The sequence below is a fragment of the Semicossyphus pulcher genome, unplaced genomic scaffold, assembly GCF_022749685.1.
Source record: "Semicossyphus pulcher isolate SPU_LCO1_2020_fin unplaced genomic scaffold, fSemPul1.0.p SCAF_21, whole genome shotgun sequence".
Taxonomy (NCBI): domain Eukaryota; kingdom Metazoa; phylum Chordata; class Actinopteri; order Labriformes; family Labridae; genus Semicossyphus; species Semicossyphus pulcher.
Window position 1 is genome coordinate 8,390,550 of NW_027211695.1, and position 23,732 is coordinate 8,414,281.

Here is a 23,732-nt window from a genome sequence, read left to right on the forward strand (position 1 = left end):
CTCAGGCCGTGAAACCAAACCGCTCCCTTATTACTCCACCTCGCTTCAAACTAGGACCTCGATTTGCCCTGTCTCTCTAATTCCTTTTTACAAGGGCACCACTTTTGTTCCAAAGCGCCGGCTGCGCTCCGCCGCGCTGCGATCTCATCGCGGGAACGACGCCACACTCCAGAGCCCATTATCGCTCTCACTTTCAGGTGAGCGGAGTGTGGATGCAGCCTCCTGCCAAGTGCATGTTCTCGCTGCGAATTCAATTTGTGGCGACACTTTCCGTCTGTGGGAGTGACGCTGCACGACATGTCCGTTTTCCTGGAGGCTCCGGGCCTCGATGGGCTCGGCCAATTTTGTTGAGTCAGCTCAGGAGAGAGTGTGTGGGAGGAGGGAGGGGGGATGGAGATCCTGGACCAATTACGAGAACTGAAGTTTTTGAGGCTCAAGAGCACGGCCTATTATAAACAGTGAAGCTTCCAGGGTCAGAAAAGGAGTGTCTCAAAATCTGCTTCAATAAGTTGAGTCTTTATTTTGTTTTTCTCAACTTGCACTGTCTTCTGGTTTTATTGTGAAAATCTCATGTTTCCATAGCAACTGAACCTGAAACAATCCAAGCCACCAGGCCACAAATTACACATCTATAACCTATTTTGGCCTCTAAAGATATACAGTGCGCTTTTACGTGATTATAAGTGCAGTGCGATTCGCTGATGTCCCACTGAATTATTCCTTGAATGTTGCTGGATTGAGACTCCAGTGATCTTTGGCCACACACGCACACACACACACAGATACACACACACAGACAAATGTACATACCAGGTTCTCCGTTGCGGCCTCTTCTTCCTCGCTTTCCTGGAGGTCCTTCAAAACAGAAGAATATAACACACGTTAGTCAGTAATTAGATTGTCTTTCTGTTTGTTTAAGTTTCGTATTGTTGGAGTGTTCTTTCCGTGAAACCTTCCTGCAGCAGGATGAGCAAGAGACACGAGTAAATGTTGACTTTGGACTACAAACAGCTCATTAGCTTCATTAAGTATTTAGCTTCTATTTATACACAAGCTGAGGTGGAAAAGGGAAACACAACGTCCCTGTTTCTTTTCCCACAGTTTTCCCTTTCGGCACGGATGCACTGGTTTTTAATTTGTTCATCTTTCCTGTTTGCTATTTTCCTGTCAACACTATCAGTCTGCTAAAGCTCAGCAAGAGGGGTAAAAACAATTACACGCTTTGCCAGGTTTTACATGTTGAAGACCTGAGTGGGTCGTATTGAACGCAGGTAAATTTCAGTTTGGAAATTGGTAACGTCCCCCCCCCAAAATGACCTTTTACTCTCAGCAATGCTTCAATCTCACGCCAAGGTTGGAACTACTTTTCGGGGGCATTTTGTTTGCCCCAAAAAAAAGTGTGTTCATTCACCTTTCAGTCAAAGGCTTTGACTTGGAGACAAGCTGGAAATTAAAAGTCCTTCTGGTTACACAGTAGTACATGGGAACGCTCCACTTTTGAGGTGGGCTTGTCAACGTGCAATGGAATGAATAATATCTAGGGAGGGAAATTGCTCTTTCCACTCAACATTAAAGAAGCTGTCAGGAGCGAGAAGATTGAAAGTTGTAGTAACCCAGAGGAACAATCTTCCCCCCGTCTGGTTCTGCACAGAAAATATCCAGATTCAATTTCAGGCGGTAACAATGCAGCGAGGAGTTATTATGTAAATCATTTTGGAAACTCTTTTGACCTCCTTACCGCCAAAGAAGAGCGCTCTGTCTTCGTGTTTGAGGTTCCAAATAATTACAGTGTTGAATGGGGCTGGTGGGAGTTTTGAACAGGCTTCACAGCTCGACATTAATTGCCTGGGTGTCAAAAGTTGCTCCCAATAATGACTTTGTGACACTGGGCTTTTGTTGGCAGACTAAAAACAGGACTTTAGAAAGAAAAAAGCCAAAGTAATTACTGATCTAAATAACCTGATCTGACCTTTGACCCTGTACAAAAAGAACTCTTTATGTTCCATTAAGTCATTCAACCAACTTTCCTTCATACCGCCTGCCATCCGTATGAAGAACAATGACTTTTACACAGTGTTTGGCTGATTTAGGGCGCTCCAGATGTGTTACTAGGGTGCAAAATGCAAGATTATGTTGCACAGCTCTTTGTCTGATGCTTCGTACTCAATTTGATCCCACTGTTTGGCTCCGCTTCAGGCTCAAACTCTGCTCCTTTTGGATGTTTTCCAGGATAATGTCAGGCGCTGCCAGCGAAGGGTCCAGGCAGTTTAAAGTACGTAACCACAGGTGGAGCTTGACTCTCGCTTTACTAAGGTTCACATCAGCCCATGCTTCCTCCATAGGTTTGTTTTTTAAGGCTTTCAAAGAAGCAGAAGGGGGTTTACTGCGCTTGGCAGTCGCTTGCTCACTTTGAAACGACACCTGACACCTGAGAGAGGAATATTTTTGAGCAGCGATACGACATCCTCCTGATTTTTTCGTGGTGTATTTTTGACAGCTGCCGAGAAAACACAACCCACATGGGAGTCGGTGGTCCAGACAAAATACCCTTACAGTATTTTGAGATATCATCATGATTCACAATATTCATCACAATATTTTTCATTCTGATTATAGTGTGTAAAAAGAGACTCCCTTACAATCCATCTGTAGCCGTAACGTTAAAACTTCTTGGAACGTGTGCCAACGAAAACGCGATAACATTTCACTTAATGAAACACCACTGAAAGAATAACTTAACAAAGTCTATCAGGAACAGTCCGACAGGTTTGCAGAGCTTTGATGTGTTTAAATGAATCAAGACCCAAAAAAGTGATAAAGTACTGCAAGAACTGTTGTCAGGAGTGAAACTAATATGAGGCAAAATGGGTGAGAGTGCTGAGAGATCTTAAGCTACTTGTCAAGGCAAACACTCACTGCTGAAAAATATTATATTGGCTCGCTAATTTCTCCCAGAGCCCCGAGCGCGGTCATGGAACAGCGGCTTCAGAAAAAAATTGTGGCAGGGAATTCATGATGAGGGTCAACGGCTATGAACAATCCGTTGAAACCTTTTCAGCCCTTTCAACAGCTTCTGGGTCTAAAAGTGAAATAAATCAAAGCGAACTTGATGTTCATTCAAGTGTTTGGTCAGACAGAGATTGCGGTCAGAAATAACAAAATGGGTCCCGTGGTGTTGTGTTTTGTGTTTTGACAATTTGTTATTCGGTGGCTTTTGTATTCCAGGCACTTGTAGCCACTCTGTCAGACAGTCAGAGGGTCCCAGTTGAACCACACCAACAGCTATTGGATGGATCATGATCCCCAGTGGATGAATCCAAATGACTCTAGAGTTTTGCATGGATAAAAAGTTAGCTCACCAAATTCTTTTCAGACCAACCTAAACTAGCATTTATGCTATTATGTGCTTAGAAAAGGTTAGCATGCTAACCAAAGACTAGTATAAATATTGGACATAGCCACTGTGACATCACCTATTCGTTTATTAACTGCCTTTTTGAAGCCAAGAGTTCAACATTTTGGCCGTCCCCATGTTGGTTTTCTAAACTAGAAGTGTCCAGATAGAGTGAACTATAAAGTCTATGCTAGTGGCTAATTAATTAGCTGGCTAATAAGCTAGTTAAACATCAGGATTTCCACGGAATGGGATTCTACTTGTGGCGGTAGTTGAGACGCTAAGAGAGCTTGTGGATAATAACAAACTTGCTACTTGCTAGGCTAAAATGACAATGGGATAGTGACATTTGGCTGAATGTCAAGTACCAGGTAGCGTAAAAGTACTTCTTTTTACATGGCCCTGTAGGGAGAAGCCAACAACAATCCTGATTCCCATAAACAGGACGCCACAAATGAATTAACGTAGGAGAAACAGTAACAGCCAACGAGCCAGATACGGTGAGCGCAGACATCAATACCAGTGTTTCCAGTACATACAAGTTGCAGGGGCGGCCCGCCGCGGCAAAATGATTGCCGCCGCTGCTTCAGATTTCTATAACGTGTCCCAAAGTTGCAATTAAACGATTCCGTCACAGGCGTCACGGGACATCAATCACACGTGAAGTCGTGGCAACCAAATAAACAACAGCGGGACCAGTTTACTCCTCACACAGTGTTCTAATGGCAAAAGACTCTCTGTCCGCACACAATCATATGCAGTTCTGTTACGCAATGTAAACAATCCTATTGTGTATCTCCATATGCCCCTACTGTAAATGCATCGATTGTCACTGTTTATAAAGCTTATAAAAAGGTGCAGATGTCTTTTGGTAATGATCGCTCATCTACATGTGATGTGCTTCTCCCAGAAATCATTGATATATGTGATTAATTAAATACAAAGCCTGTAATTAATGAAACACTGAACCTACTAATTAGTGCTACCACATGTGATATAATACTAGGTTTTTTGGAGCACCGATTTCTTTGACAGTCTGTTAGTATAATAAACTGCACAGAAAGCCACAATATTTATCTGATATTTGCTGAAAAAAATCACCAAAAGGCACCAACAATTCAAACATGGCTGAAAGGTTAAGTTCAGTGACTAAAATTAGCTAGAGTTGACACCTAGCAGTAAGCTAGCAGCAGGCCTTGTAATATGGGGCCTAATGAGGACAGACTAACTTATGGGGCCTGCCTCAAGAGGCCACTAGAGGAACTGCAGTTCTTGGCATTGTCTTGTGTGCTAACAAACATTAAATGTCAAACTTAAACATCATAAGCTACTAAAATATTAGCATTCTAGTGAAATCAGCGCTATGACATCGTACAGCCTCATTAGCTGCTTGCGTGGATGTTGTGTAGTCTTGTTTTAAAATTAATATATGGCAACTATTCAATTATGTTATCAAATGTACAGTATAATTTGGTTAACAATTACATCTCTCAAAGACTGTAGATGTTTATTCGCATTATTGTAAACTTTGAGGTTAATTGGAGTGCAATGATCCAAAGTTGGAGAGCAATGGATATAAACTTACACAGTGATGGTTTAAATAAACGTATTGACTGGATATTTTCAGACATCACAAAACATTAAATTCTGACCTGTGAATAAGTACGATTGTCATATTGCCATCACGAATTGAGGACACTCACATGAGAGCAGTGAGTTTTTCCTTTTCTTCAAATCATCTTATAAAAGTGGACACATTTCTCCAATAAGCCAACCAAGGAAGTTCTCAAACACTGCCATTGTACATGCTTATATGATGGTAATGGATTGTGATGTTAATGGCAACAAGTTAGCTTTAAAAGCAGCATGAAACCATTAGCACGGTGCTTTCAAGTCTCAATATTTATTCATTTTCTGACTTTTTCAGAAATAGTAAAACAACATTTTGTTGGGTTTCTTTACAATCCCACAGAATGTTTTTGTCCACAACACTGATAGTAGTTGTCATTTTAATGCCAATTGGCAAAAAGGATCCAATACAATTGGCAGGACTGGGAAACATGCTGTTTTGAAGCCATGTCTATTGTTTCTGAATGCTTGTGCTCATGTTGGTCATTACGCTGCTATTTCAAAGTTACGCATTCCTCGACATAATAAACTTCTTGTTTATACTTCATGCATTTGAGACAAAGTTGGATTTTACCACGACCCATCATCCATTAAATATTGATTGGGCCTGAACAGCCAGCAGAACTGCACCTCTGCTCTATTTCTTTTTCCACCAAACCAATCAGTTATACGTGAAGCAGCCCCGGTCTGACTCATTTACAATACCGGCATTGTTTCAGAGCTTGATATACATAATCAGAGCACTCAATGCTGCTCTCACAGAGTAATACAGCTATTCCGCAGAATATAAGTTGGGCCAAAAATAGCAAACTGGGTACCAGCTCCAACCTCCAAAGTAAATCAGGTTTGAAGAGAATTGGCTTTAGACATTCAGCAAACCCAACTGCACCTTTCTGGGTAAAGAGAGTACATTCAGATGTTGTATGAAAGTGAGATTTATTATCATTTACCTTGTATTGTCCTACGTTTAAATGTTCAGTTATATAGTTTTATTCTCAGATGGCACCTGCCATGTTTTCTTTGTGCAAATGAAACAGCTAGATGTATGATTCATATATGTTTATGATGTATTTAACGGGGCAACAATGCCTTTTGATGGATACCAAAAGCTCCACAAACTACCTCCCCTTACTGGTTATGTATGACTCATAAATAACAACATCTAGCATGAATGTTTGGGAAAAAATGTCAAAGTGGCACAATACTCCTAATGCTGATGTTTTTAGAGACTGACATACGGCGTTTGGTACAGTTAACTTGAGGGGTAGAATTGCTAAAAATGTCTTTGAATAATTTGGTTCTTAAACTGATCTGCAGCCATTTTGGAGAAGGCCTCGCTGAGCAATTACCTTTTGTATTCTGTTGCATAAATACACTCTGGTGTCCATTTCATGTTTGAAATGATTGACAGTTTAGCAAGGGTTTTGCCATAACATTTCAGGTCATTTAAGTGATTTAAAACAATCCATCTGAATTAAAAAATCAGCTGTGTAACATAAACAACATACCGGGCCATTCAAAGGTGGCTCCCAACGAGGTTTAGAAGCTGGCGCTTAGAGTTTCTTTCACTGACATGTTCAGAATATTTCTCAAAGAACCTGATGATCAATTTTTTATTGCAAGCATTCCAAAGACTTAGGAAGATTAGGAAGATTTAGTCAAAACAGACTTTATTATAGTCCATTTAATCCCACAACATGGATGGATGACTTTATTAAACCTGGCAACACATTGGTATCCAGGTCAACAGAACTCACGCAGCACAAAAGCTGGCTTTCAACTGTTAAATCATTTGTTTCTCGACAAGTACATTCTTCTGGAAATGTCTGGCAAAGAGGAAAACAGTTTTGATCCAAGATCCTTCTTACTATGCATGACAATGAATAAATCAATACATAAAATGCTAATACATGGAACAGTGGGCCCACTGTCCAATGGAAAAAATGGAAATGAACCACAATTTAACAATCTTCGTCATCTGTAAATGTCACTGCTCTCCTCATCTTCACGGGGATGTGTATTGTTGTCAAAATATGAATTGCAAAATCTAACAGCTAACACAGAGGGCCTCGCCGGCACAACAGCTTTGGAATATGTGCACTTCAACAGAATTAAGTAGAGAAAATGTACTCTCCATAAAATGCCAAGTCTGCAATTTTATTCCCCTCAAGAAACTAAAGAGTCCACTGTAAAACCTGACTGACAAGCGTGAGGACTACTTTTACATGCTAATACTCGGAGCTCCCACGCTGACATTCAGCGGTTCTCCATCGTTTTTGTTACACATTTCCTCACAGATTGGACTTGAGTTTCCGTTACTCAACACAAACATACAGTAGAGCCATATTTCCACTATTTGGTATGACTTAAGGGGTAGTGGTTAGCACTGTTGCCAAACAGCTAGAAGGTTCCTAGTTTGAGTCCCGGTTCGGACGTAGTGGGCCTGTGTGTGTGGAGTTTGCATGTTCTCCCAGGGTTCCCTTCAAGTCCCACAGTCCTAAGACGTGCTTGTTAGGTTCAATGGTGACTTTGAAATGCCTGTAGGTGTGAACGTGAGCGTGAAATGTTCTCTGTCTCTGTGTCAGCCCTGTAATTGAATGGCAATCGGTCCAAGGTGTACCCTGCCTCTTGCCCAATGACAGCTGGGATAGGCTCCAGTCCCCCCCGACCCTGAACAGGGTACACAGTAAAGATGATGGATGGATGGATGGATGGATAGTACGACTTGATTCAACTCGCTTTTGGTAACAGGTATTTTCTCAAATTTTGTTTCCCACTGAAGAAAAAACACCTGTGTCGGCAGGAATGGTAAATGCACTGCGCTTATATGGCACTTTTCTAGTCTCGCGCTTTCACACTACATGTCACATTCACCCATTCACACACAGATGGCAAAGGCCTAAGTGCCAACACTTCGACATGTGGGAGACGACTGACTGCCACTGAGCCACAGCCGCCCCAACGACAGAGGATAGTAATGAAGTGGTTTTGCCAGCGGCCATTTTTTAAAATCTTGGTCAGTTATTCAAAGAATTGATGTTGCTTTTGTGTGACAGTGACGATTCTCTCTGACAAATCAGTGGTCTAGTCAAGTGTTTTTATCCCCCTTTTAGTATCCGTTAACTTGCTTGGTACCTCATCTGCTGTTATTCCAATGAAAGAACCAGATACTATCCATCATTTTAGCCAATTTATCATCATCAAATGGCAGCCATTTTCATCTGACATTGTGTTCATGGTGGTAAGCTCAAATGCTGTTTTAATCTTGTAATGCTGTGTTTGGAATCCGACAAACGGTTATCATTTCACAGCTTCCTGATTGATCGGCAATTAAAGGACAATGGGAAAGGACAATCTGGAGAGACATCCAGGGACATTGCAAGGTTAAACTACTGATCTGATAACTAACTTAGCTGCCCTTGGTCAAGATGTTGCATTGAACCAAAGTAGCTAACAATAACGTTAGCTAGGTGTTTGTATTGTGCAAAACTATCAATCAGTAATATTGGCTGGGTTAATGCTAACAGTAGCCGTTGTGTATATGGCCTAGTGTCCTTTTGTCATAACAATTATATTAGTGTGTTTTAATCTCGTGGATTTCCAAGCCGCTGTGCATGCAGTGTATTCGTTGTCTTTCAGTTGCTGATCAACCAAGAAGGAGTGAAATCAGAAGAATCAGCAGTAAGTGAGTCAAGTGAGTCATGCCATAGTTAATTATCCTCAGTATCTTATAAGTAAATGTACGCTTCTGATTAAGCCCATTAAGTACACATGCAGTTATTGAAGTACTATAAAGCTAACGGTATCAGTGTCCCTCCAGCACTTATACCCAAATTCTAAACTAGAGGTCGTCTAACACAGTCTACAGATAACAGTACAACAAGATGAAGATCTGGACTGCGTCTCCAGCAGTTTGAAGCTCCTCTTGAGGCCATCGGTCATGTGCATTGTTGAGAGAAAAGAAGGAAAGTCCCCTTGAACTTGTGACCCTCCAGCATACCTCCGGAAAGGAAGCCATTGTAGTAGCCCTTGTACTCCTGCTGACCTTTCTTAACTACTTTTACTAATCCCTTAACTTCCTCAAACCTCTTCAATTTAGCAGGGATGAGGAGACACAAAGCAGAAGCAGCGAGGGTTCCTTCTTAAATAACAAGCTTTCAGTCCAATAGAGGACTCCAGGACCTTAAATGCCGGTTCTTGGATTACCATATTGCCTTTCAAATTTTTGGTAGCATGACTGGTGGAGTCTGCTGAACTAAAGTGATTTCAATTGACCCTGTTGTATTTATCATGGGAGAAAGCACACAACCAATTTAATGGCTTTCAAAACCCAAACACAAATTTAACCTCTGCTCGGATGTTTTTAAGACAGATGGGTGTTTGGGTTTCACTTTCGGGCCAGCTTCACATTGTGTCAGTGAAAGTTCAACTCGTGGAAATTGGAGGTAAGTTTCCACATTCCTGCAATCTGATACAAGAAGCAGACTGCAGCATGGTTAGCGTGTAACGTTAGGACGTTTTCAAACAGCAACCCCATTATCAACCTTGTTTAGCGGCGGTGGTTCTTTAACGGCCTTCAAATAGGAGCCGTGCTGTTTGCATTATTCATCTTCTAAGTGGATGATTGTAATAGAGGCCTGTGTAATAAGTTGTTACCCTGTTTAGAGAGTGCTAAGCTACCACTGTATGGTGTTAAATCCAGTCATCTCTATGTTATAGCAGACTCTAGAGGGTTGGTTTTTGGCTAAGAGAATTCAGGCGCTCATTTTAAATTTCCCAAGACCCACATTTGATTCCTGTCTTGACCTGGAATAACAACAGTCTAAAGGGTATTTCCCATTATGCTCTGATTCTGTGGCATATATCTTCATTATCCTTATTTCCAGCTGCACTTAAGTCCAATGCTGCCGTTTCCTTTAATAAATATGATGATTATAGCCATTTCCTAAATAATTCTGCTCAATTATTTTTAATCTGTTGCCCAGAAAAGACTCATTGCACTCTGTAGGTTCACTTATTTTGTCACCACGTAATATCCTGTGCAATATTTTTGATAGCGCACACACACATCTGCATTTGCCTATAATGAATGCATTGTTATACGTAGATGGATGCTTTGATTGCTACTAAAGAGAGTAGGATAAGTTTTTTACAGTTTGATTTATACAACAGCGGCGGAGTAAGACGTCCCGCTGATTAGGAGGCTGAATTAAATCTAACGAACAGTCATGAGGGGTAATGAACAGTGACGCCTGCTCCACAAACTCTAAGGGAACTCACTTCTGCAGTTTTCAATTACAAGCCGTCGCGGAAACACAGTTCTGATACACCCGAGCCAGCGTCGTCATCATTATGTGAAAGCTTTAACTCATTTACAGTACCGACAGGACGCTTGTTAATGTCAGCTCGTCCCGAGACATCACGCAGCAGGAATCCGAAAGTAATTACACCTAGCGGCGTTCATTACGATGCAGAAGCAGCGGCTGATTAAAAAAAGACACTTTCTATACAAGCATCTCTACTCAGTATCGGTCAGAGGATGAACTTAAAATGAATTAATTTCTCCTCACATCCCTGATGAATATGGCAATCTGGTGCCTGTGTGTGTGTAAGTTGGGGCCTGGCTGTGTTTGTCCAGATGCCAGTTATCAGTTCATTAAACCGCGAGTCAATCAATTAGGATGGAAGGAATTTGTCTGTCACTGCAGGCTCCATTAACACTGCGTCAGGCAGACTGAAGCAGGTTTTAAAAATGCATCTCTCTCTCTCTCCACACGCCAGAGGAATAAAATAGACTTGGCAAGTGTTGCACTAATTGCAGACAAGGTAACTGTTGTTGCACTTGAGAATCTCTGTATTGATTCCTGCGGTGGTCTTTAACAGCAAAGACACACTTGCTTCTACACAATAAACTGTTTCAGGTGCTCAGAATCATGACAGAACAAGCTGTTCTCCTCGAGTCCTTTCATAGAAGACAAATGACATGAATACGACTACAGCTGGCAGGCCTGCATGGATCATCTACGATTTTGCTCTGGTTCAGCGTCGAGGCTGGAACGCTCCTGAGGAGGAAGCAGGGCCTTTTGAGAGAGCCTTTTCATCACCTTCAGAGATCAATGTGTTTTCCTCTGGCAACAGGCTGAGTGCTGGGATACTTGAGACCCACCCGGTGAGCTACACACTGCAATTATCCTCCCCGCAGTACTGACTGCGGTCGTGATGGAAGCAGAACACACTCCCTGATGAGGCGAGGTCAGTAATAAGCCGATCGATTGGCTGAGTCCCATCGGTTTACGCTGCGAGTTCAATTGGTGCGGGGCGGCCATCCTGACGGCTCTATCAGAAAGCCTTCCTGGTAACATAACCTACGCTTTCATACCAGGGAGTGTTACTTTTGGGGAAGAAATTGGAGAAAAATCCAACAATTTCTTGTCTTGCAAATGAAAAAGGGAAACACTAGGATGAGCCCAGCTTGGCTTGGCCGAGCTGAAGTGTAATCCAAAGTGGAAATTAATGGTTTATTCAAGTGTTAAATCTTGGCGTGTTCGACACTGCATGCACAGCGGCTTGGAAATCCACGAGATTAAAACACACTAATATAATTGTTATGACATTGTGGCCATGCAAAGCAAACAGGCGCGTCACCTCGCATTGAACTATATCGTCTCCCACCTGTGCTCCAAGAGAACCGCTATGGTTGGACGCATGTTAACAGAGAGTCTGAAATAAAAACACAGGCAACCACTACATGAAGCACTAAAAGCGGCGTGATTTGTTGAATCTGATTTGCACAAGCAGAAGTATTAAACACTGAGGAAGACTGACACCAAGGCCAGCGGTTAATTAATCCACTCAGCATATGCACGCAGAGGGGAAAGCAACCTCAGCCTAACCTAGCAAACATTGATTGTCCACAGTCAGTGACTGATTTAAGCTTCTGAGTCAATCAATATCCCTAATTAGACACTGAAATACTGAGATGCAGAGGCTAGCAAATATACCTACAGTATGCTAACTTTAGCACTCACGACAAGATAATCTAATTGGATCGTTCTAGCTGGGAGAATCCTGATTTATCCCTCGATGGCGAGATGACAGACATGTCAAAATGACTCCATCCTTGGGATCAGCCAGCAGACGCTTTAAAAGCCGACCGAGGGTGTGTTTGAATATTACACCAAGCATACTGATGGCGTCAGTGTGATGTGCATGCACTGGAGCGCTTGAGTTGCTGAAATAGTTGCATGAGCATTTCTGGTCTCTGGAAGAAATCGTCAACCGGGATGCCAGAAGGCAAATGGGACATTCAGTGCATGATTAGCATCAAATGATCCCTCTCTTGTTCAAGTTCAAATGGAATACTTTATCTGTGTTTAAGACTTCTGCGGCTATTGGATGTCACATTCGAATCATGTGTAACCCAATACCTGCTGCAAACGCATGACATGACTGCTGGCTGACCCGATCGTCACCAGGGGTGTGTGAGCCAGTGTGCGTACGTGCCTGTGGTGTGTGTGTGTGTGTGTGTGTGTGTGTGTGTGTGTGCTACGCAGCGTGGACCACAAGGCCCCAAACTGTTCAAGGACAGTCATCGCCGCTCCTCAACCAAGATGAAGTCACCAGAGAGAAGTCAACTGTGCTCAAGTCAAAGATGTTTTTACACTCATCAGCTACTTCAATAGATTGCCATCGACTTTTCTCCGCCTGGATAGCTAACCACTGACAGTTGGTGGTAATAGAACAAAACGTTTCAACATTCGCAGTATCTCAGGTACTTCTTGGGATTATATCACGGGGCCGCTGTGGCTCAGTGGTAGAGTCGGCCATCTCTTAAATGAAAGGTTGGGGGTTCGATCCCTGACTGCTACAGTCACATGTTCAAGTGTCCTTGGGCAAGACCCAAATTGACCCCAAATTGCTCCTGGTGGCATCGCCATTGGGTATGAACGGGCATAGATCTGATTGGAGATTGGCACTTAGGCCTTTGCCATCAGTGTGTGAATGTGACATGTAGTGTAAAAGCAACTTTAAGTGGTCGCAAGACTAGAAAAGTGCAAACAACCAAGATGGCTGCCGTTGATGTGGAATATCATGAATCAGCTCATGTTTCAACATTCAACCAACTAGACAGTAATTCACATTTTGTACATATGCTAAGTGTTAGCTACAAAGTCATGTCATGCCAAGCACGTGTTTTATATGGAAGTAGAAGCCGAATAAATCGGATGTTGGAACTCGCTTCCTCGCAGCCAATGTGTGTGTCGATTGTTCGGTTGCTCAGATTGGTTGCAGCGTTCAGAGGCATTTTGGTGCTAACGCCTCTTTGAAATCGAAAATGAACTGAGAGGTTTCAGACTAATTAATTGAAAAATATTCTGAGTACCGAGGGTGTCTGGAAAGACGTTTTGTTTTTAAATTTTTAAGAGGCCCTTACAACTTTCCTTCTTAATCAGCTGCCAAATTTAGAACAACTGTGGCTATTTTAGTTGACCTATTTCTGTCTGCGCTGCTTTTGTCTTTGCGCCTCTCTCTGCTTTGAAGAGGTCAGGGCCGAGGTGGGGAAAGGACACATATTGTTTGCAACAATTAAAACATCTGAGTACAGCTGTTGGGTTGTTTTCTTCTTTTTTCACCAAAAAAAATACACAATGTTTTCCCTGGGAAACTTTCCACATTCTGTAAGCATGCAAAGATTTACACAAGAAAGCAGCATCTATAGAAACTACAGAGAGTTTTTTGCAATCCCACAGAACAGTGATTTCACACTGAACTATTGTCAATCAAATCTGCACAAACCGCACCAAGACAGTTCTGCTAAGGCAGATTAACTCCAAAGGTTATGCTCTTTATTAAAGAGGGCGTATAATGCTGTATCACATTTTAAGACATATATAATGTTACATTGTCGGATGTCCAAACTAAACGTGTTAAGTTTCAAATCTGTAGGTAAAAGTATGTTGGAGTAATCCCCTGGCTTCTCAGCTCAGTCTGCAGGCTGCTGTGAAGGCCAGGTTTTTTCTAAAAACTTTGTGACATCACAAAGTGCAGCCTCAGCAGGCTTCGGCGAGCTGGCCAATCAGAAGAAAGCAGGCTTGTATGGGTGGGGTTTCTTAAAGGGGCAGAGTCTTTTCAGGCTGTATGAGGGCCTGCACAGAGCACCAGTGTGAGAACTGTAAATAATGCTAAGCTACTCCACAGGTATCACAGAGTGAGATATGAAGCTTTAAATTAGCATAATACCCCCCCTTTAAAACTAACTAAACTCTAACTTGAATTCCTCTTACTTTGTTACATATTTTTAATATTTAGAAATATTTGAAATCAAGTTTCCAGGGGGTTAAATGGCCTTTTTTTTTACACTGAAAAGCACAAGCAAAAATGCATTTAGAAAAAAGACATATCGATAACAAAAAAAGTCCAGATATATTTTATATTTGCTGACCCTTAATCTAAAATAATAACTGTACACTGATATTGTTTCACATTGGTCAGCTAACCGGCCAATTTCCCCTTTGATCTGCCTCGAAGCTTGTGAGTGCAAAATTGTTTTTCTCCCTCCTCTCTTCTGTCTTTTATCCCCGCAGCTCACAAGGGCTTCACTTGCGCTATCTCTCAACTTATCTGCCAGCGTTGGTGGTCCGAGGCGGCTGTTTACTTGAGCGTTGCATGACCCACGTTGGATTATTCCTGCAACAGTCTGAGCACGCGAGCGTGACGGGCACCGGCTCTTATGTCATAGATACCCTATCTTGTCAGCAGCAGAGGAAAATGTATGATAGAGAGGCTGTGATGAGGAGAGGGGGGGAGGGAGGAAGAGAAGCTGGGACTCTGAGTAGAAGAGAGGGATGAAAGATTTAAGAGCGAAATGGAAAGTCCAGAGTCTGGAGTGTTTCTGAGGCTGTTGCGTGAAGTTGTTGAATTCACTGTTCGTATAAAGCTCCTCGGTCAGGGCAGATGTCACGGCTGTTACACTCCAGCTATGTTCGGTGGATATTAAAGTCCTTTTTTATCATTTCAGATAAAAGAATGAGAAAGATGGACGCTATTTAAATTCGAACAAGAATCTCATCAAAAAGAAGATGCTCCACTGAACTCTTAAAAACTGTCCGCGCTAAAGACGAGTGCCAATTTAAGCCTCCGCTGGGCACCGGCTGCAAAAGTACAATCTAATTTTTCCATTCAGCACTCCAGCAAATCATACTATTATGGTGCGGTATGTCAAATCAGCTGTGGTGCTATCTGAGAGTCTAAAGTCCAGCCTCTGGATGCACCTCGACAGACCTGTGGGTGCTGAAAGACTGGTATGGAAGATGGGTGCTCCAGTAGGACAGGTAGGTGTATCTGGATATCAAAACAACTAACCTCTTACAAACCTATATAACATGCACGATTGGTAACAGTGCCAGCAGGATAAGTCTGCACGCACATGTCTAAAAGGACATCATGTGTGCCATCACATCACAAATCACTAGAAGTGAACGGGCTGCAGAGTTTCATGTATTTCCTGAGCAGCATAAAAAAACAGTGAAGATGAGCTCTGTGAGAATGCCGAATGCTGGAAGTGTCTCCTGGCCCTGCATTTGTCCTGAGTGGAAAGAAAATAAAGTGTCATCATTGAGCTGTCAGTCGTCGACTCACTGAGAGTCAGCCAGCTCAGAGTTTATTTTCCCAAACCCAGGAAACCCCTCTGTGAGGCTCTCTGCGAGATGTGCATCTCCTGTCCTGTTTCCAGAAGACATCCACAAAACAACTACAACAAAATGAAACACTGTTATTAGAAAGTTTTATGGGCCGCAGACTACGGTAATCTTGCCAAGGATGGGTTGCGAGAACAAAAGGATACATCAGGAAGACAAAGAATGCAGCTAGAGTTCAAATCTGAGTTTTGGCAGGAAAAGTCCAAATTCCCTGCAAATGAACACGGCTCCTGTTTCTCTAAACTCAGTCAATCTTTCCATCTCAGAAACACACAAACCGCCGCACCTTCACTTACTTCTATGAGCCATTAATTCCCCTTAATGAGGGCAATCTTTTTTTTACAAAGCAATCACAGGTCCTCGCAGGACCTTCCACCGAAGCCGAGTTACTGCTGGCAACAATGAGCTTTCGTACACCTTGTTCATTTTTACTGCAGTACATGGTGTAAAAGTAGATTTGCTGCATTCAGTCGGGGAAGCCTTATAAACAGGTTTAGGAGTTAATTTACTCCTCTTAGCTTTTTCAGACGGAACAACAAAACAAATTGTTACAAGGAAATTGGACAATCCTCCACACATTACAACTCAGGATTTACACTGAAAAGCTTTTCAGTGTCAGACTGCTTGTTGTTAAATCATGTCGGGCTCTCCCTCTTTGTGCTAAATTGTTGCTATTAGGGAACTGTGCTATTTTGATGTTTTAACTGAGAGTAAGTTGGAAATATGAAGCTATTGCTTGAAGCTGGTTAGCTTAGCATAGAAATAAGACTGTAAAAAGCTCTGTCCAAGATAAAACACTGAAGAAAATGTATGACAACCTCCTGGATTCTTTGCTTGTTGCCTCACAAAATCAAGGTGGCAACGGGACCCAGAACATCCCTTCATCAGGCCAGAACAAGAGATGTAATGTGTTATAAGTGAGTTGTAGATGTGGTTAGTATCGTTTTTTAAACTTGGACAGTGTAAAGCTAGTTCTTTCCCTCTGCTGTATGCTAACTTTAGCTAATCACCTGACTGTAGCTTCATATTTAAGGACACAAAGAATATATATTTATATAGTCTTATAGTTTACATGGAGTCTGGCATTGTTGTATAGGTTAAACAAGAGATGTAGTGTGTTGTTAATTAGTTATTGAGGTGGTTAGAATCGGTTTTTAAACTTGGACAGAATAGGACTAGTTCTCTCCTGCTATATGCTAACTGAAGCTAATCACCTGCTGACTGTGGCTTCAAATTTAAGGACACAAAGTATATTTTTTGTAGTATTTAGAAAGAAAACCACTCGATTGTCTTTTCAAGCTAAACTTTAAAGTATTTTTGATGGCTCATCCTGAAATTACACACATACACTTGTCTAATCTAGCTAACTTCACCAATCACAGTGACTTGTCGTTAGCATGTGAGATGTTGTACGTTAGCTAGCAAACAAAATCATGGGGCGTAGATGTGTGATTGAATCCAAGTCTATTGTAGCTTTCCTTGGGCTTCCAAAGGACAGGTTAATGTGTCACTGTTTTCTTTTGGAGACTTGTCCAACCACATGCTAATAGGCTAACTGGATTTTAAAGATCCCCCTCTGATAAAAATCAAGTGTTTAACCTTGTAAACATCTCCATGTGGTGTTTTTCATGTGCTACAAGACATATCAGGGACAACATAAGCAGTCATCTCTTGGCTGGGCCTGTCTGCTTTCAAACTGCAGTGTACCAAGGACAGGCTGAACAACACGTTTTCAGATTGCCAGGTTTGAGACGTCACAAACCTAAGGAGCCAATCCCATTAATGAACTGGCTGATGCTGTGCATGTCGTTATGGCAACTACTTAGGTGATTTTTAATGAGGGAGGAGGAGGAGATGCCTTAGATTTTTACAAGAAACGTATTTTGCAGAAAAAAACATCAGACACAATTTATTATTTCTAGCAGAGCATTTTATACGTCTTAAAACATGACTGGAGCTGCTCCTAAAACCTACCATTTTGTAAATTAGTCACATTACAGGAGCAAAATAATCCCCACCTGCTGTTTCACTTTGACTTTAAGGCACATACGTACTACTATCTATTTTTGTCTTGACAAGTAGAGAATACATGTACGTAAAACCAACAGTAAAGACCCAACACTAATGTGCCTACTTTCATCCAGTAGGGATCAAACACAGGGCACACGTCAACATGCAAACACAATAAAAGCATTTGGGAAGCTCCATGTAATATAAAGAAAAACATTAGAGTAATTGTATTAACTTAAACATTCGGTTCTAAACAAGATTGTTACACACCAAAGTGATGGCATCAGTGTGTCAAAAATGAGCATGTGTGACACCCGGGGGGCTGGAGGGTTAAAGAAATGCCAGACACGGTAACACAATGCCGCATGAGAAATAACTGGAGGAGGTTTTTTACCATCCCTTGAAGTTCCACAGAAAAGACAACAAAGATTGTTTTGAAAGCGTTCAGGCAAAGTACCTCTGCATCAAGTTTCCCCCTTATGTGTCAGTCAAACTGACCAGGTCAAAGGTCAAAGGAGGAGGGGGAGTGGGGCTCATCCTCTAGGGACGATTTATAATCCTGACCTGTAGTTTCAGGTGGTCGGAGGGCAACGGAAAAAGCTGGTGGTGGGGCACAGCTGGTCATCAATACACATTGTTCTTATTATCAACTGGCCAACTGCTTAGCTCAGAGATGGGTATCGGCTGCTGTCCTATATATTGCATATCTTTACCATAATATATTTTATATATCAGTACATGTCTCACAGGCGAGAAAGCAGAGCAGAATGTTGCTCACAAAGAATTAGCATGCTTACTAAATCCCTTGGATAATAAATGTTTTAGCAATATCACTCGAGAGGGAGTGCTGTTATACTGAATATAAGCACAGCTGGGATTCCGTTATAGTTTGGAGGCCACAGTCTGATAATCAGTACAACAGCATGAGCCTGAATTTAAACAGTTCTTCAAGTGTCAAGCAACATAGAAATGTTTTCCTGCACACTTGTTGCAAGTTACCACAGACTAACTCTTTTTATTCTCTTTATTTTTGGTACATTTATCTGTACGTTTCCATTGAACGTGCAACAAACCGTTCCTCTGGTGTGATTCTCAGGTATCAGGCTAGGGCTTTTTACACTGCCAGTTCAAGGCGGGATTATTACGCCTCTGTTACGTTCCGTCTTCTGTGTAGAAGGCACGGAGGCGGAATGGTGGGGCGAAGTCGTTCCACCTCTGAGCCCGCGTCTGTGTAAACAGCGGAGCCGGAAGGCAACGCTGGAACGCTATTTAGAAACACACACTGGGGTGGCTTTACATCGGCGTTGCGTGGTCCATTGTAGAATGACAAAGGTGGCATGAGGTTGGAGCTTCGTTACAACGCTGAGGCGGAACCGCAGTGTAAAAAAGGCTTCAGACTTTGCTGAGATGGGGCGGCTGTGGCAAATTGTATGAATGGGCATAGATCTGATTGGAGATCGGCTTTTGCCATCAGTGTGTGAATGTGTTAATGTAGTGTAAAAGCAGCTTTGGGTGGAAAAGAAAAGTACAGTCCATTTACCAATGAATGAATGGCAATCAGAACACCACTCCACTTAAGTTTGGATTGATACAGTGAAAAAGTCTCAATGATGTATGCTGAAATGAAAAACCATTCCCAAATACAAAACTCTCATAAGAAGACATTTAGAGTAAAACAGGGTGTTTGGACTGGACGTATCGTGAGCAGGGACATGCCTGCATAGAAATTCAGAGGACAAGTTGGGTGCTAAAATGATTCTTAGACGGCAGCTATTTCAGTAGGAAGTGGACAGAACCATTAGAGTGCAGGATGTAGCAGAAGAGTCACTTTGTATTATGAACTGTAGGTGAACATCAGGACATGGAAAATCAGCTACCATGAGAAAAGTACATTTTCATGATACTTGATCTTCACCCTTGCGGTCGCGTTTAACTGTAAAACAACTTCAACAACTTCAGCAAAAAAATGTAAGAATTTTAATGAGCTTATGAATTCAATGTGATCCAAAAGTTTGGGGTGGGGAGCACCTTGTTCGGCACAGGCTCCAGCTGGCAGCCGTACAGAATAATCGGCTGTCGGAGAAAGAGTTTTACGAGAAATTAGCAGACGTTTTAAATTAAGCTGGACAATCATCTCCTCTTACAGCTGCCGTAATGAGAGAGATTATAGCAGATCAAGCCTCTGCATCTATTCTGTTCCACCATAAATCATAAGGAGACATGCAAGATTCAATTAGTCCTGCTCGCTTACCCTCAGCAGCACGGAAATTGCACACCAAACCAAATACCGTGAGCGCAGAATGAGGGGTATTTACAAAGGAGATTTGAGGAGGTGGGCTGTACCAGTAAATGGCAAACAAACTTATGAGCACCGCCGAAAAGAAAGGAGTCAAGATTGTTATTAGATAAACAGAGAACGAAAGCAGCAGTGCGGTGGAGGATCTGTTGGTTTCATGGCTTATGAGCGGAACCTGGATGCTATTTTCAGGCCACCCATTTGTTCCAGTGCAAGCCAGAATAGAAATCCTTCAGCATACAATGCGGCTATTGAGTTCCTGGATGAGGCTGTGATAAAATCTATTCTTATTTAAAGCTTGTGAGTGTGTCCACAAGCATCGGAGAGCGCATTCTGTTATGGATTACCTTCATGGCGTCAGGAACCGCCGCACAAACAGAACACGAAGACGCACGAGAGCACGTCTTATTTCTGCTTAAGCTGCTCATAAGCTGCATTTTTAATGATCCGGTTCATTACTTTTAATCCAAATGAGGCTTTCATGTCTGCAGATCATTGGACATGTATGTTGCTGTCGCCTTCCACAAAGTCTCTGTTTAATCAAACTACAAAGCTTCTGGGTGCTTCATTAAAAGACAGAACTAGGCCACAGATGATGACATTGGGGAAAGTTTTGAGCCTGAGAAAGAAACTTTTTTTTTTCTGGGGTGGGGATCAGATTTGGTTTTCTGACCAAATAAAGTGACGAGCACCGTAACTGGCAGCTCGTCGAGTCTCCTGCAGTTTGAATTTCCAAGCGCTAATGAAAATGGGATTAGACAGGAGCGTATGCACGTTTCCTTATTTACAGTTGGAACGTCGGCAAGGCCACACATGCGACATGCACGCACTTTCCATTTACAGAAAGTGGAAGGCCATTTGCTTTGAGCATTTTAATAAAGAGGGACATCCTAAAAGATGCTGTGATAAATAATGACTGACTCTTCGATGCAAGCAAATTCATTTAGATTACAGTTTGCTTTGAAGTATGCCCATTTAAAAAGACAGACAAAATTATTGTTTGTCTGAGATCACAACTCCAAACCTTTGAGTAGCTTTTAGCACGGAGAAAGAAAAAGCCAAACTCGGTCCTCATATTGGACACTCTTACGGGAAAGGAGTGGGTTTTATTTCTGCAAACAGGGCACTGATTGTAGCTCTGCTGAAGTCAATTACTCGTCCGAGTGGCAGCATACTGTTCGCATTACAATTGCCATGTAACGCTGTTTGTTGCTGCGTATGTTCCATGAGAACTTGTCACTGCCTTGCACTTGTGGGAAGCGGATAAAAGGCGAGGCAATGTGTTACTGTACTCCTAAAGAGAGGTTCAATTATTCAAAGCCTGCCTGGGGAAGATGTTCTGGTCCAAATTCAGCACCAAGCCATCCTTGACAATTCTCTCTGAAATCTATCAGCCTCTGAAACGATGGGATGCTGCATCAACCGTCTTCTTGTCATGCACTGTGACTGCTTGTGCCTGAGCGGGCTTGTCATGTGCTGCTTGGTTAACAGCCTGTGATGCTCTACATATAACACCTACCCTGGCAGCCTAAGTTTTCCACCAGCTCCACTTTATCAATCATTGCTGGGAAAGAGCCCGAACAGAGGCCCTCAGCAGTAATTTTGGTGGATCATTTTGTGCGTGCTAAGGCTGTGGTGATTTACGTAAACACTGAGCACTTACAGATGCGCACTATTAAAACCAGGTGATGAAGATTTAAATCTAGTTGGACTTGAAGAATATCTATGGGGCACAGATTTAAAGAATTTAGAAAAAAGTTTAGAAAATGTACAAATCCTTTTGTGCAGGGTCAGCCTGAGTCAAACGTTGGTATTTTTCTAAAAGTCATTCATGCTAATAAGATTAGGTGTTCTTCTGCAGCCGGGTGTTCCCGGTCTGCAGTGGTCAGAACCTACCAAAAGTGGTCCAAGGAAGGAAAACAAGTGAACCAGCAACAGGGTCATGTGCAGCCATGGCTCATTGTTGCGTGTGCTGAGTAAAGGCTGGCATGTGTGGTCTGATCCAACAGAAGAGCTATGTAGCTCAAATTGCTGATGTTGGTTCTGACAGAAAGGTGTCAGAACACACAGTGCTTCGCAGTTTGTTGCGTATGGGGCCGCGTAGCCGCAGACCGGTCAGCGTGCCCATGCTGACCCCTGTCCACCACTGAAAGCACCTACAATGGGCATGTGTGCATCAGAACTGGACCACGGAGCAATGGAAGAAGGTGGCGTGGTTGCGTTGCTTACCTGGTGAAGACGAGGCACCAGGATGGGAAGAAGGCAAGACGAAGGAGGCAGTGTGATGCTCTGGGCAAAATCCTGCTGGTAAACCTTGGGTCCTGCTGTTCATGTGGATGTTACTTTGACTTGGACCACCTTCCTAAACATTGTTGCAGACCAAGTACACCGCTTATTGGAGACAGTACTCCCTAATGGCAGTGGCCTCTTTCAGCAGGATAATGCGCCCTGCCACACTGCAACAATGGTTCAGGAATGGTTTGAGGAACACGAGTTCAAGATGTTGACTTGGCCTCCAAACTCCCCAGATCTCAATCCAATCGAGCATCTGTGGGATGTGCTGGACAAACAAGTCCGATCCATGGAGGCCCCACCTCGCAACTTACAGGACTTAAAGGATCTGCTGCTAACGTCTTGGTGCCAGATAACTCAGCACACCTTCAGAGGTCTAGTGGAGCCCATGCCTCGACAGGTCATGGCTGTTTTGGTGGGAAAAGGAGGTCCTACACAATATTAGACAGGTGGTCATAATGTTATGGCTGATTGGTGTATAGTGTACAGTGTAACTCTCCACTACCAAGTGGATAAGCATATTTCACAATGTCAAACAATTCCTTCTTAAGTAACTTTGCTATAAGTAGAGATCATCCAGGAAACGCATCCATCATGTTTATATAATGCTCTTCAAATATCTTTCAGGCTGTTTTCTAATTCTCCATTAACTCTGTTTTGGAATCCTGCTGCGGCAATTTGAAGATGAAATTGTTGGATTAGTTTTTTTTATACCTCGAAGGAGAAAAAAAGACACCGTAATAACTTCAGCATGATTACTGGGAGTGCAACAATTCCCCAAATCAAACTGAGGTGGATGGCTGCATTGATTCTGGCGGCCTAAATTAGGACAACCCTGGGAGGAAATCACAGATAAATAAATGCAGACGTTTCTGTAATGGAAAATCGTAATATGACAGCAGTGTCTTATATTTTTCTTAGTGCATAATATGCCTTCTACTGCAGGTTGTCAACAGACTCCTTTCAAGTCGATAAGCAGTGTTGTCAACCCCAGCAAAAGCACTCAAACATCTCTGTGCTTATGTGCTCGTGGTCCTGATCAGCTAATTATCACAGCAGAGAGGTAGAAAATCGCAAGTACAGGCCCGAGGGTCCTCTAATTGAGTCTGAAAACTTTCAGTGGAATTTTCAGACGGCATTTAGGACGGCCTGACTGCCCTTTTCACCTGCAGCCAGCATTAGCAAACATGAGAGGTGCCTGCATGTTCTTCCATGCTGCAGATGTGGTCAGAATCTTTTATGAAAGCCACTGCATTTAAAGCCACAGCCAGTAGGAAAGAATAAAAAATGGCCTGTTATAAGCTCAGTTTGATAAACGAGTATTTGTTTTTTGACTGTCAAGGTCAAATGGAGAAGATAGTTTTTAAAGTAGATCCTCATTAAACTCTTAAAGTTCTGGATTTTAACACAAACC

The 23,732-nt window shown here is 42.4% G+C and overlaps 1 protein-coding gene across 1 annotated transcript in view; it reads right to left on the bottom strand.

The window, feature by feature from the left end:
• The window catches only part of LOC138600986 (collagen alpha-1(XXV) chain), a 164,108-nt gene that overhangs the window by 75,857 nt on the left and 64,519 nt on the right, over positions 1–23,732 (bottom strand). The window contains exon 3 of the mRNA XM_069672550.1: positions 811–855. Coding sequence (XP_069528651.1) covers positions 811–855 — 45 coding nt within the window. The remainder of the gene's footprint in view (positions 1–810; positions 856–23,732) is intronic.